The 12,961-nt window shown below is 39.8% G+C and overlaps 1 protein-coding gene across 1 annotated transcript in view; it reads left to right on the top strand.

Annotated features, from left to right (window-relative positions):
- Positions 1–10,023, top strand: part of RAD51C (RAD51 paralog C) — a 28,768-nt gene extending 18,745 nt beyond the window's left edge. Inside the window, exons 6-9 of the mRNA XM_041000884.1 lie at positions 2,481–2,547; positions 3,859–3,919; positions 8,146–8,206; positions 9,170–10,023. Of these exons, the coding sequence (XP_040856818.1) occupies positions 2,481–2,547; positions 3,859–3,919; positions 8,146–8,206; positions 9,170–9,271 (291 nt within the window). The 3' untranslated portion in view covers positions 9,272–10,023. The remainder of the gene's footprint in view (positions 1–2,480; positions 2,548–3,858; positions 3,920–8,145; positions 8,207–9,169) is intronic.
- The last annotated feature ends 2,938 nt before the right edge of the window (positions 10,024–12,961 follow it).

Raw genomic sequence — 12,961 nt, 5'->3', positions numbered from 1 at the left:
TTATTGGAAAGGCAGGTTTACAAAGAGAAGGAGAGTCAGAGAGAAAGATCTTCCACCGACTGGTTCACCCCTCAAATGGCTGCAGTGACCAAACTCTTCTGAGGGCAAGAGCTTTCGCGGGGCACCCATATGAGTGCAGGGTCTCAAGGATTTGACTATCCTTTGCCGCTTTCCTTGTCCTTGAGCAGAGAGCTGTATCAGGAATGGAGCAGCTGGGACATGTCCCAATGCTTGCAGATAGAGGATTAGCTGTTGAGCCACTACCCCTGATCAAGCTTTACAAGTTGTGTGTGGCTAATGGCTATGGAATTGATCCTCTAGCAAACAGAAAGGGTGGACATATGTAAATATCCCACTGCTCAAGAGCTCATATGTTTGGTGAAATGTACAGTAAAAGAATTATTCAGTGTGTTAGAAATGCCAGTTAGTCATACATTCCAGTTAATTACCAATTTAAATTCCTGCTTAGCTTGTTCTAGGATGCCTGGTACAACATAATAAACAGAAAAGACGACATGGCACATAAGGAGAAGGAAACTGGTAGAAAAGCATGTTAGCCTTTTGCTATTTAATTGAGATCTAGATGTATCCCAGATCTTCCTCTGTGTCTTAAATTTTTTTCAGGGGCCTGGCATGTTGGCCTAGCAGCTAAAGTCCTGGCTTTGAAAGCGCTAGGATCCCATATGGGCACTAATTCTAATCCTGGTAGCCCCAGTTCCCATCCAGCTCCCTGCTTGTGGCCTGAGAAAGCAGTCAAGTATGGGACCCTGCATCGGTGTGGGAGCCCTGGAAGAAGTTCCTGGCTCCTGGCTTCCTGGCTCAGCTCTAGCCGTTGTGGCTGCTTGGGGAGTGAATCATTCATTGGACGGAAGATCTTCCGTCTCTTCTCTCTGTATATCTGACTTTGTGATAAAAATAAAAAAATCTTTAAAAAATATTTTTCAGGATGTTACCACTGAGCGGGGAACAACTAAATAGTTTCTTACAAAATGGACTTTATTTTCTTTCCCGAATAAGCACCTAAGGTTCACTTGTTTTTATTGCAAAGGCAGATTTGCAGAGAGGGAGACAGAGATCTTCCATGTGCTGGTTCGCTGCCCAAAAGTTTACAATGGCCAGAGCTGATCCTATCTGAAGCCAGGAGCGTCTAAGAACTTTTTTTCAGATCTCCCCATGGGTACAGGGATCCAAGGCCTTGAGCTAGATCAGCAGTGGAACAGCTGAGACTAGAATGAGCACCTGTCTGGGTTGCTGGAGCTTGAGGCAGAGCATTGCCTGTTCAGCCACCACACCAGCACCTGCACAAAAGTTATATGTATTGGAAGAATATTTAAGATAAACATTTGGAGAAATTTTGAGAGAAATTTTGAATTAAGAGATGTCAGATAATCTTGTATTGTCAACACTTTTGTTTTTATTACTTTTAAATTACTATCTTTAAAAAGCATGAAATATTTATTATAGATCACTGTTTGATTCAAGAATGTCAGCAATAGTTTTAGGCTTGAAAACTGAGCAAAGCAAAACCTGAGCTGTTAATGAGCCGGCTAACATAGTCATAATTTGGAATTTTTTTGACCTGATTTCTGGTTTTTGACTTTACCTAGTTCTCTTACTTAATTATGTTATGATTTTAGGTCTTGTAATTCTTTGCCTTGGGTTTTTTTTTAAGGTTTATTTTTTTGATTGGAAAGTCAGATATACAGAGAGGAGAGACAGAAAGAAAAATTTTTCAACTGCTGGTTCACTCCCCAAATGGCTTCCATGGGCGGAGCTGATCTGAAGCAAGGAGCCAGAAGCTTCTTATAGCAGCCCAAGGCTTTGGGCCATCCTCTACTCGTGTCCCAGGCTACAAGCAACGAGCTGGAAGGGAAGTGAAGCAGCTGGGATATTAGCTGGCACCCAAATGGGATCCCAGTGGTTGTAAGGCAAGGACTTTAGCCACTAGGTTCTCACATTGGGCCTTGCCTTAGATTCTTTTTTTCCCCTATAAAAATCATAAATAGTAGTGCTCTATTTGTCTCTTCCCTAAAATTCTAGGCATTAAGATATTCATGGGCCCAGCATGGTATCCTAGGGCTGGGTCCAAATCTTATTTTTTTAAAAAAAACTTTTATATTATGGGCTCGGTGTGGTAACTTCGCAGCTGAAGTCCTCACCTTGCATGAGCCAGGATCCCATATGGGTGCCAGTTCTAATCCTGGCTGTCCAGCTTCCCTTCCAGCTCCCTGCTTGTGGCCTGGGAAAGCAGTCGAGGACGGCGTAAAGTCTTGGGACCCTGCATCCGCGTGGGAGACCCGGAAGAGGTTCCTGGTTCCCGGCTCCGGATCGGCGCAGCACTGGCTGTTGCGGTCACTTGGGGAGTGAATCATTGGATGGTAGATCTTCCTCTCTGTTTCTCCTCCTCTCTGTATATCTGACTTTGTAATAAAAATAAATAAATCTTAAAAAAACCTAACTTTCTCACATTGTTTTTATAGGTAATTCTAACCAATCAGATGACAACAAAGATAGATAAAAATCAGGCCTTGCTCGTTCCTGCATTAGGTAGGTACATTAATAAAAGAAATAATTATGGTTTAAAATATTGTTCCTACTTCTTTTATTTGATCCTTGTTGGAATATTACAGACTCCTGGAGCAGAGACTGTATTTGTCTTATTCACTGATAATTCTTAGCATCAAGCACAGTGCCCTCAAATATTGATTGCTTCTTTTAATTTTTATTTACTATTATTATTTTAGATTTATTTATTTATTTAGAAAGTTAGATGGAAGAGAGGATGAAAGACAGAGAAAGCTCTTCCATTTGCTGATTCACTCCCTGAGTGTCCACAATGGTCAGAGCAGAGCCAATCTGAAGCCAGGAGCTTCCTCTGGGTCTCCCACATGAGTGCAGGGTCCCAAGGCTTTGGGCCATCCTTGACTGCTTTCCCAGGCCGCAGTCAGGGAGCTGGATGGGAAGTGGGGCTGCCAGAATTAGAACTAGTGCCCATAGGGGATCCTGGCACATGCAAGGCGAGGACTTAAGGTGCTAGGCTACCATGCCGGGCCCAAAAATTCACAGTCTTAGGAGGAAGGATGAATCTAGTTAAATACAAATAATAATACTGCAGTGAAGAGATGTATGCCTGTGCCCCTAAATTCAGTTATGATTTCATTAGAACACAATATTATGATTGATTTATAGTAAAATATTTTAAGAATGTTTTGTTAGAGATTTTGCTTTGTGTTTGAGAGTCAGAAGTATATTAGTAGATCTGGTGAAATGGATGATTGATAAGTACAGTGACTCAAATTATAATTTTCTGAAAGTAAATACAGATAATAATCTTTAGTATGTCACTAGAGAGTGAATAATTTTACTGATCTTAAGATAATACCATGGGGGCCTAATATGGTGGCCTAGTGGCTAAAGTCCTTGCCTTGAATGCACCAGGATCCCATAAGGGTGCCGGTTCTAATACTGGCAGCTCCACTTCAAATCCAGCTCCCTGCTTGTGGCCTGGGAAAGCAGTTGAGGACGGCCCACAGCCTTGGGACCTTGCATCAGTGTGGGAGACCTGGAGGAAGTTCCTGGCTCTTGGCTTCGGCTTGGCGCAGCTCAGGCTATTGTGGCTGCCTGGGGAGTAAATCTATAGACTGAAGATCTTCCTCTCTGTCTCTCCTCCTCTCTGTATATCTGACTTTGCAATAAAAACAAATAATTAAAAAAAAAAGACGATAATACCATTTCCCATAATTTTGAAACTAAGTATATTCTTGTGGTAAAATAAGGAAAGTCAAATCTAAATATGGTGTGAAGCATTCTCAGTAACTATATTCTGGTGAGGCCATAAACTGGTACTTTTTTCCGTAGGAGAAAGTTGGGGACATGCTGCTACAATACGGCTAATCTTTCATTGGGATCAAAATCGAAGGTCAGTATAGATACAAGTTAATAATTCTAAATATCAGATTAATTACACTGAGTACCTGCCAGCTTCTTAGAGCTAATCTCTTGAAGATCTACAGTGACCCATGAAGTAACACTTTGCTTGGTTGGTCTCACAGTAGCTAGAACAAACAGAAACGTATTACATGCATATTTAGCAGAGAATAGGAAATCCTTTGGAAAATGTAAATGATAGGGTGCATGCACCTGGAAGGGGTAGATGGCTTCCGAGTACCACCTTCAAAGGCTGTTGGAAATCATTTATTAGCCGTGCAGAAGGAGGTGAGTATTTTATGTTCCTGGAAGGGATTGAAAGAAAAATAAAATCAGGACAAAAGGAGTGCTTTTGAGGTTAGCTGTAGGACTAATTTATGTGGAAAATAAGATGGCTTTTCTTAGTTGCTTAATATAGTTCTGTGAAATTGTATCTTTTTTGTTGTTGTTGTTCTTTCCTATTCTGCTTTTATTGCCCAGTTGCTTACCTGCCTTTCATAAGCATTATTCTTTAAAATAAAATCGTGGCAGCAGGAAACCTTTGTACTTGTTTTTAAAGCTGCTGAGCAAGTGAACAAATCAGCTTTCATTTTCTTTAAAGTAGGCCGTTGAAGGCTCTGAGTCTTTTATGCTACACTCTAGAAATATCAGACTTCTGCCAACCTTTTTCCTTTGTGATTAATTGGCATAAGTTAGAGAACTTGGTTTGGAAATGCTCCAATACAGGGTGAAATTGAGGCAGTACGTGGGCAGAAATGGAATAAAATGTCCCTTAAATACATATGAGGGTTAATCAGTGATATGATCTGCTTTTTAATCTGCATTTTAAAAAATTCATACTCTGGCCCAGTGCGGTGGCCTACTGGCTAAAGTCCTTGCCTTAAACACACCGGCATCCCATATGGGCGCTGGTTCTAATCCTGGTTGCTCCACTTCCCATCCAGCTTTCTGCTTGTGGCCTGGGAAAGCAGTTGAGGATGGCCCAAAGCCTTGGGAACCCTGCACCCGTGTGAGAGACCCAGAGGAAGCTCCTGGCTCCTGGGTTCGGCTTGGCGCAGCACTGGCCGTTGCGGTCACTTGGGGAGTGAATCATTGGATGGAAGATCTTCCTCTCTGTCTCTCCTCCTCTCTGTATATCTGCCTTTCCAATAAAAATAAATAAATCTTTTAAAAAAATAAAGTAAAATAAAATGGGCATACTTTATGGTCAGAATAACTTATCTCATTCAATAGAATTAAAATAGTTTTGGGGGTGGGTATCTGACCCAGTGTTAAGATGTTGATGAAGAGCTGGAAATGTAGTTCAATAAGTTAAAGTGCTGCTTTCAGCGCTCTGGCATCCCCTAGAGACTAAAATCTGACTTCTGCCTGCTTTGCTTCCCACGAAGCTTCCTCTAAGGCATCTTGCAAGGCAGTGGTTGATGCCACCCAAGTGAGAAGCTCCTGGCTTTGGCCTGGGCCAGCCCTAACTGTTGTGGCTAACGGGGGAATGAACTAGCAAATGGAAGTTCTTGCTCGTTCTCTCTCTCAGTTAATGTGCCCATTAAGTAAATCTCAATCTCAATCTTTTTCTCTCTCTTTTAAAGAAATGGTTAATATGCCCATGTCCCATATTGAAGTTCTTGGGTTTGTTTCTTGGCTGTGCTTCCCAGTTCCAGCTTCCCACCAGTGCAGACCTGGAAGCAGTGATGACTCAGGCAGTTAGGTTCCTGCTGCCACCCATTTGGGAAACTTGGCTTGAGTTCCCAGCTTCAGCCTGGCCCACTCCTGGTTGCTGTGACATTTGGGAATAAACCAGCCTGTGGGAACTCTGCCTGCCTGCCTTTCTGTTTCTTTCTGCCATATATATTCTATAGTTATCTAGTTGTATGTATATACATAGTTATATGTATGTATAAACATTGCATAAAGTTTGTTCTTTATTGTTTGAAGCCAAACACCTGTAAGTTATTAAAGTTACATGTGAAGCGGCTGGCATTGTGGCACAGCCAGTTAAGCTGCCACCTGCATTGGGGAATCCCATATAAGTGCCAATTCCAGTTTCCTGCAGATGTGACTGGGAAAACAGCAGAGGCTGGCCCAGGTGCTTGGGCCCTTGTATCTACCTGAGAGACCTGGAAGAAGCTCCTGGTTCCTGACTCCAGGCTTTGGCCTGGCCCAGCGCAGGCTGCTGCAGCCTTTAGGGACTGTACCAGTGGGTAGAAGATGTTGTGTCTCTCCCTTTTCTGTAATTCTGCCTTTCAAATAAATAAAAAGCAAATGTTAAAAAAAATTTTTAAAGTTTATATGAACTCTCACATGCTTTCTAAAAATCATGTGAAAGGAGGAGAGAGATAAATTCATACTAAAAATAGTACCAGTACTTTCCATTTAAGCAGGAAAGCTAAAAACTGTGGCTAGTTAAATTTGTATTGGGAATTGAACTTAAGTGTACTAATCTCATGCTCTGGTCCCTTTCCTTTATCAGTGACACTTGGGATTTTTACCCTTTATTAATGATAGAATAATGTGCCAACAGTTAGGAAAAGAAATACTGTTGTCAGTGTCCTTATGTGAGTTTTCTTCAAATTTGCATATTCATTATATGAGGCCAAGATTGTTCAGAATTATACTACTGGTTGCCAAGAAGATCTGGTGGTAGAGTGGAGTAATGCATCAACACCCCCGCACAGTGTTTCGTATGTGTGCTCAGCTTCGGAGCACAAATTGTGCTTCTGCCTTGTTTCTTCCTGACCCAAGCGATGTGGTTCAGCCATATGTTAAGCTTCATCTCAGCTGTGGCCATGAGCCAAATGAGTTATTTTTTTTTTTTTAAGATTTGCTTATTTTTATTGGAAAGGCAGATATACAGAGAGGAGGAGGGACAGAGAGGAAGATCTTCCGTCTGCTGATTCACATCCCAAGTGGCCACGACCAGAGCTGAGCCAGTCAAAAGCCAGGAGCCTCTCCTGGGTCTCCCATGCGGATGCAGAGTTCCAGGGCTTTGAGCCAACCTCAACTGCTTTCCCAAGCCCAGGCAGCAAGCTGGATGGGAAGCAGAGCTGCTGGGACTAGAACCGTTGCCTGTATGGGATCCCGGTGTGTGCAAGGCGAGGACTTTAGCCACTAGGCTACCACATCAGGCCCCCAAATGATTTTTTGGCTTAATTCCTTGTTTAGAAAGATCTCTTGAGATACAGAATGACATATATAAATGTATTTTTGCTTAGAAATTTGCTAAAGATTTCCAACCTGTAAATTCAGTGCACCTTTAACTTTTTAAAAAAAGATTTATATTTTTTTTTTATTGCAAAGTCAGCTATACAAAGAGGAGGAGAGACAGAGAGGAAGATCTTCCATTTGATGGTTCACTCCCCAAGTGACCACAATGGCTGGAGCTGAGCCAGTCTGAAGCCAGGAACCTCTTCTGGGTCTCCCATGCAGGTGCAGGGTCCCAAAGCTCAGGGCCGTCCTTAATTGCTTCCCCAGGTCACAAGCAGGGAGCTGGATGGGAAGTGGGGCCTGCTGGGACACGAACCAACACGCATATGGGATCCTGGTGCGTGCAACCTACTAGGCCCTTCTGTTGTTTACTTTGTATAGTATAAAATACAGTTACCTGAACAGACCTTGTTCTGCACTGCACTGATTTTGGGAACACGTTTTCATTTTAAAATGATGTATGCCTTGATTATTTTTATTAATATAAGTGTATGGTATTTACTTATATTCCAATAGATTATCCTCTGAAATAACACCAAAAAAGTTATTGTAGAAAGATTACAAAAAATTGAAGACTCCTTACCTTGTAGTGACAACTATTAACTTCTTGACTTTATACAGTTTTTCTTTTCCTAAGTATATATACTTACCCATAAATGTGGGATCATCCAGCATAACATTTACTCAATGTAATACTTTCCTGCCTCATTTCATATCCCACTTTTTGTTTCAAGTATAAGTATATTATTCATAAAGTAATTTGTTTGAATCAGTCGTTCTCGTTGCTTTAAAATTATACTTGTTTAAATTCTGCTGTAATTATGTGCACTGATTATTTACATTTATACATAAAGGTATTGTTTGAGGGGAGGGCTTTTTTCCCCTTAGATATATTTCTTTCCTTTGTGTGTCCTTAAACTAAAATAATAATGATATTGAAAAACTGTTAACTTTACATTTTAAAATCATTTGAGCTAATTAACTAAAATGTGTTTTTTTTTTTTTTCTCAAAAATAGGTTGGCAACATTGTACAAATCACCGAGTCAGAAGGAAAATACAGTGCAGTTTGAAATCACAGTCAGTATTGTTTGACTAGAGTGGGATCTTGGTGTTAATGGGCAGTAATTATCCAATGAGAACATTTACAAAGAGAGCATTTACAAATTTTTCGGTTAACTTTCTGTAGGCAGTGAGCATATTTGAAGACAGCTTTTAATGCCTAGAACATTCCAAAAATAGTAGTATACACAGAATACTGTAGTCACAATTGGACTGAAACTTATACTTTGGAACAGAGGAAATATTTTTGGCTTATGTGCTCTGTGACATATGTGATCGCAGGATATTAAAGGTTTTTAAAATGGAGGTTACTGATAATTCTCAGAAAAAAAAATCAACATATCCTTGTTTTGATCTGTAGATAATATAGATATATTATAGCCAGCAAATATAGCCCACTTTGAGCTATTGATTTTTTTGTGAATTTATACCATAAATTCACACATTTTTGGCTGAAATGTATATTTCTTAGTAGTGTTAAACCATGTATATTTTTACAGCTCATTTATAAATTCATAAGGAGAAAAACAGAAAGGGAAGGAGATTCTGCAACAGAATTATTAACTCTTCTACGTTGTCCACATTAATTTGAAAAATCCTAGCTGAAAAATTTTGTTTTAGAATAATTATGAAATGTAAACTTATAATAAACTTATAAATTTTTGTTTTAGAATAGTTGTGAAATGTAAACTTACAGTATTTTCTTTTGTTCCAACAGAGGTAATTATGAAGTTTGTTAAGATTGTCCCTAATTGTTTTATTGTCCCTAATAGTATTTTATAACACACAGTATTGGCTTTATTTATCTAATATAGACCTGGCGTGGACGATCCATGAGGTTTATCCCGTTTATTCGTAGTACTTGAAAAGTTTACTGAAAACTGTAGTATCTTTCTTATTGGTTCCTTTAAAACACTTAGATGACCAATCTTTCTTTTAAATGTTTTTAAGTCATGTTTGTATGTTTTTTTCATCTTGCAGCCTCAGGGATTTAGAGATGCTGTTGCTACTGCACGTTCACTGACAACAGAAAGTTCACGCAGTTCACGGAAACGGTCACGAGAACCAGGGGAAGAACAGTAACCCAGAAGCTAATCTCAAAAAGAATGGATTGATGCTGCGAAATTCACTTTGCACAAGTAACAGACTCATTATTTTTAAATAGAAGCACATACTGTGGCATCAATGAATCAAAATTATCTAAAGTGAATGGGAAAAAGAGCAAAGAAATAGGAGTTTGAAAAGTTTTATGAAAAATAAGTTTTATAAGGCAGTGTTTTATATTTTTCTGTTGACATTTTTGGTAACAGTAGAGAAGATGTAAATATTGTATTTGGTGGCTTATTTCATTGGCTACTCTCAGTTTCTTATTCAGACCTTTTCCTTCTCTTCCTAGTTACCGAGAACATTCCAGAAAAAACTATTTTCATATTTTTGTTGTATTCTTTGTAAATGTAGACTTAATAGTTCTAAACATAAAATTACCTATTTGTAATATTGCAAAGAGAAACCAGCGCTGTCAGTGTGTCCTGTTCAGTTTTGTGGGTAGAATATTTTTTGACGCCCACAGTGATTTTAGTGGACCTCAATACAAATCTGTTAAGACGTTACTTTAATTTTTTATGTTATTTTGTAATATTAAAGAGAGAACTTTGAAAGTGTAATATAGAAGTTATTTGGAATGTATATCTTCCAGAATAGTCACATTGACAATTATTTATTTCTGCATTTTTGAAACATAGTGGAGTACATTCTAGACTTGATATTTTCTTTGGAAATGTGTTGACATTTTTTCTTTGAAAACCTTTTTTTCTGGTTAAATAAATTGAAAATTTTCAACTATTGAATGATTTTTAAATAATCTAAAAATATTTTGGGACTCTATTCTGAATTCATTCACAAGCTTTACTTTGGTTTCCTGTGGCGGTGGGAATTGGGGAATATATAAATAACTGATTATTCTGTACTGTGACAATCATATCTTTTACATTTTAGTGTTAGGCAGTATTTCTTGTCCAGTACTGAACATTAGTGTATAAATTTCTTCAATGTAACTATTCTTAATTAATTACATGTAGAATAGCCACAGTACCAAGATGTTTTGAGAGTGAAAGCAGTTTTTATGACAGTTTCAGTAGATGTAAACCAGGGTTGCCTAGGAAAATCAAACATAGGGTCATTCTAACTACATAAGAACAATTTCAGTGTAGCATGTAACAGTAGAATATAGCATGACTGATTACACCTATCTTGTGTTTGAAGACTTCAAAGAATCACTTTTTTTTTAGGTTTATTTATTTTTATTGAGAAGTCAGATTTACAGAGTAGGAGAGACAGAGGAGAAGACTGTCTGTTCACGACTTCACTCCCAAAATGGGTCTTGCTAAGCCAAACTGACACCAAGAGCATCTGTGGATACGCGGTGCCAAGACTTTGGCCATCCTCTACTATCCCAGCTCACAAGCAGGGAGCTGGATGGAAAGATTTTTCTAAAAAATAAAGTGTAACACCTGTACTTTATTTTTTTTAAGATTTATTTTTATTATTTTAAGTTAAAAGTAAGATATACTGAGAGAACTAGACAGAGAAAGATCTTCCATCTGCTGATTCATTCCCCAAGCAGCCACAACGGCCAGAGCTGCACTGATAGGAAGCCAGGAGCCCAGAGCTTCTTCTGGATCTCCCGAGCTTGTACAGGGTCCCAAGGCTTTGACCGTCCTTGACTGCTTCCTGGTCCACAAGCAGAGAGCTGGATGGGAAGTGGAGCTGCTGGTATTAGAACTGGCGCCCATATGGGATCCCAGCACTTTCAAGGCAAGGACCTTAGCCACTAGGCCACTGCGCCGGGCCCTATAAATAAATCTTTACAAAATAATAATAGTAGCAATTACAGAATGTTGAAAATAGATATGACTCAGAGTTTCTGCTTGCAACTTTCAAAATAAAAATTACGTCTGAGAATCTTCAATTTTTTATTGGTGAAAATATTTTTCTATAAAAATAATGCACATGTGGGCCTGGCCTAATGGCCCAAGTGGCTAATTCTTCCCTTGCAAGTGCCAGGATCCAGTGTGAATGTTATTCATGTCCTGGCTGCTCCACTTCCTGTCTGGCTCTCTGTTTATGGTCTGGGAAAGTGGTGGAGAATGGCTCAAAGCCTTGGAACCTCACACATGGGAGACCCAGTGAAGCTCCGGGCTTTGGATTGGCTTAGTTCTGGACATTTGAGCCACTGCGGATCGTGAGCCAGTGGGCAGATGATCTTTGTCTCCATAAATCTGCCCTTCCAATAAAAATTAAATTGTTACAAAAAAAAATACACAGTTACTATATAACTTACTCTTCTCAGGCTACCTTAATGTAATGCCACAGACTGGGTAGGTTGAACAGTCAAACTGATTTTAGATGTTACTTCTAAGACCTCATCAACTTTGATTATCTCCAAAAAGCCCGATCCACAAATATAGTAATATCTGGGGTTAAATCTTTGACATATTGACACAGTTCAATTCATAGCACCAGAGCAAACATCAACATTTTTATATATACAAACACACGCACAGATAAATTTTTAGAGACAGAGCTCCCATCCTTTGGTTCTTGCCCCCAATTCCAGAAGTTGCCAGGAGGGTGGCACCGGGAGCTGGGATTGCAGTCCAGGTCTCCCACCTGTGTTGCAGGTATCCAGTTGCTTGAATCGCTGTTGCCTCTTCCCCGGGTCAGCATTAACGGAGTGCTGGCAATCAGAAGGCATCGCAGAACCTAAACACTCCAGTGTGGGATTTAGGTATCCTGAGGTCTTGGCCACCAGGGCAAATCCCCACTCCTTTAAAACTTGCATCATTTTGTAACTTGCATTCTAATATTCTATATATCTTTATGTATTCTGTGTAACTTATCCTGTGACAGTTTTTAATGGCTGTGCATAATTTTGAAACCTTTTTGGTGTTTTATTTTTTACTATATTTTTAGTGCTATACACAATGCTTTTTTTTTTTTTTTTAATGATTTATTTACTTGACAGGCAGAATGGCAGGAGGTGGGAGGAGAGAGATCTTCCATGTTCTTGGCTCAGTCTCTAAATGTTTGCAACATCTGGGGCTGGACCAGCTGCCAAAGCCAGGAGCCAGGAAGTTCACTGGTGTCTCAGGACTTAGGTTACTTGTACTATTCATTTACTGCTTTCCCAGGCACGTTAGTAGGAAGCTGGATTAGAAATGGAATAGCTAGGACTTGATCTAGGCACTTGAATATGTGATATGAGTATCCCTAGTCAAGGCTTGATTTACTGCACCGCAACACCCAACCTAAGTAAAATCTCATATTTTTTCTTTGATTCCATTACCAAATTATTTTTCTCTCCCTCCCCTTCCTCTCCTCTCTTCTTTCTCCCACTTCTCACCCTTCCCCCTCCTTGCCTTCTCTCTTCTCATAAAATCAAAGACAGAAAGAGGGAAAGACAGCAGTAGATCTTGGATCTGCTTGTTCACTTCCCAAATGGTCAAAATGGCTAGAGTTGGGCCAAGTTGAAGCCAGTAGCTTGATTCCTGTGCGGCATTTGAGTGGCAGAGACCCAGACATTTGAGCCATGTTCCACTGCTTTCCCCAGATCATGAGCAGGGAGGTAGATTGGACGTGGGGTAGCATAGAGTTGAACCAGCACTCAGGAGGGTTGCCAGTATCACAGGTGATGGATTATCTGCTCCACCGCAAAGCAGGCTCTCTTTGCCTCCATGTTAATAAGAACACTTGTGATTCTTTTGGGGAGCCAGT

This window comes from Ochotona curzoniae, unplaced genomic scaffold, assembly GCF_017591425.1.
Source record: "Ochotona curzoniae isolate NIBS_2020 unplaced genomic scaffold, NIBS_Ocur_1.0 scaffold_2453, whole genome shotgun sequence".
Classification (NCBI taxonomy): domain Eukaryota; kingdom Metazoa; phylum Chordata; class Mammalia; order Lagomorpha; family Ochotonidae; genus Ochotona; species Ochotona curzoniae.
This window is presented reverse-complemented; position numbering and strand designations above follow the sequence as displayed.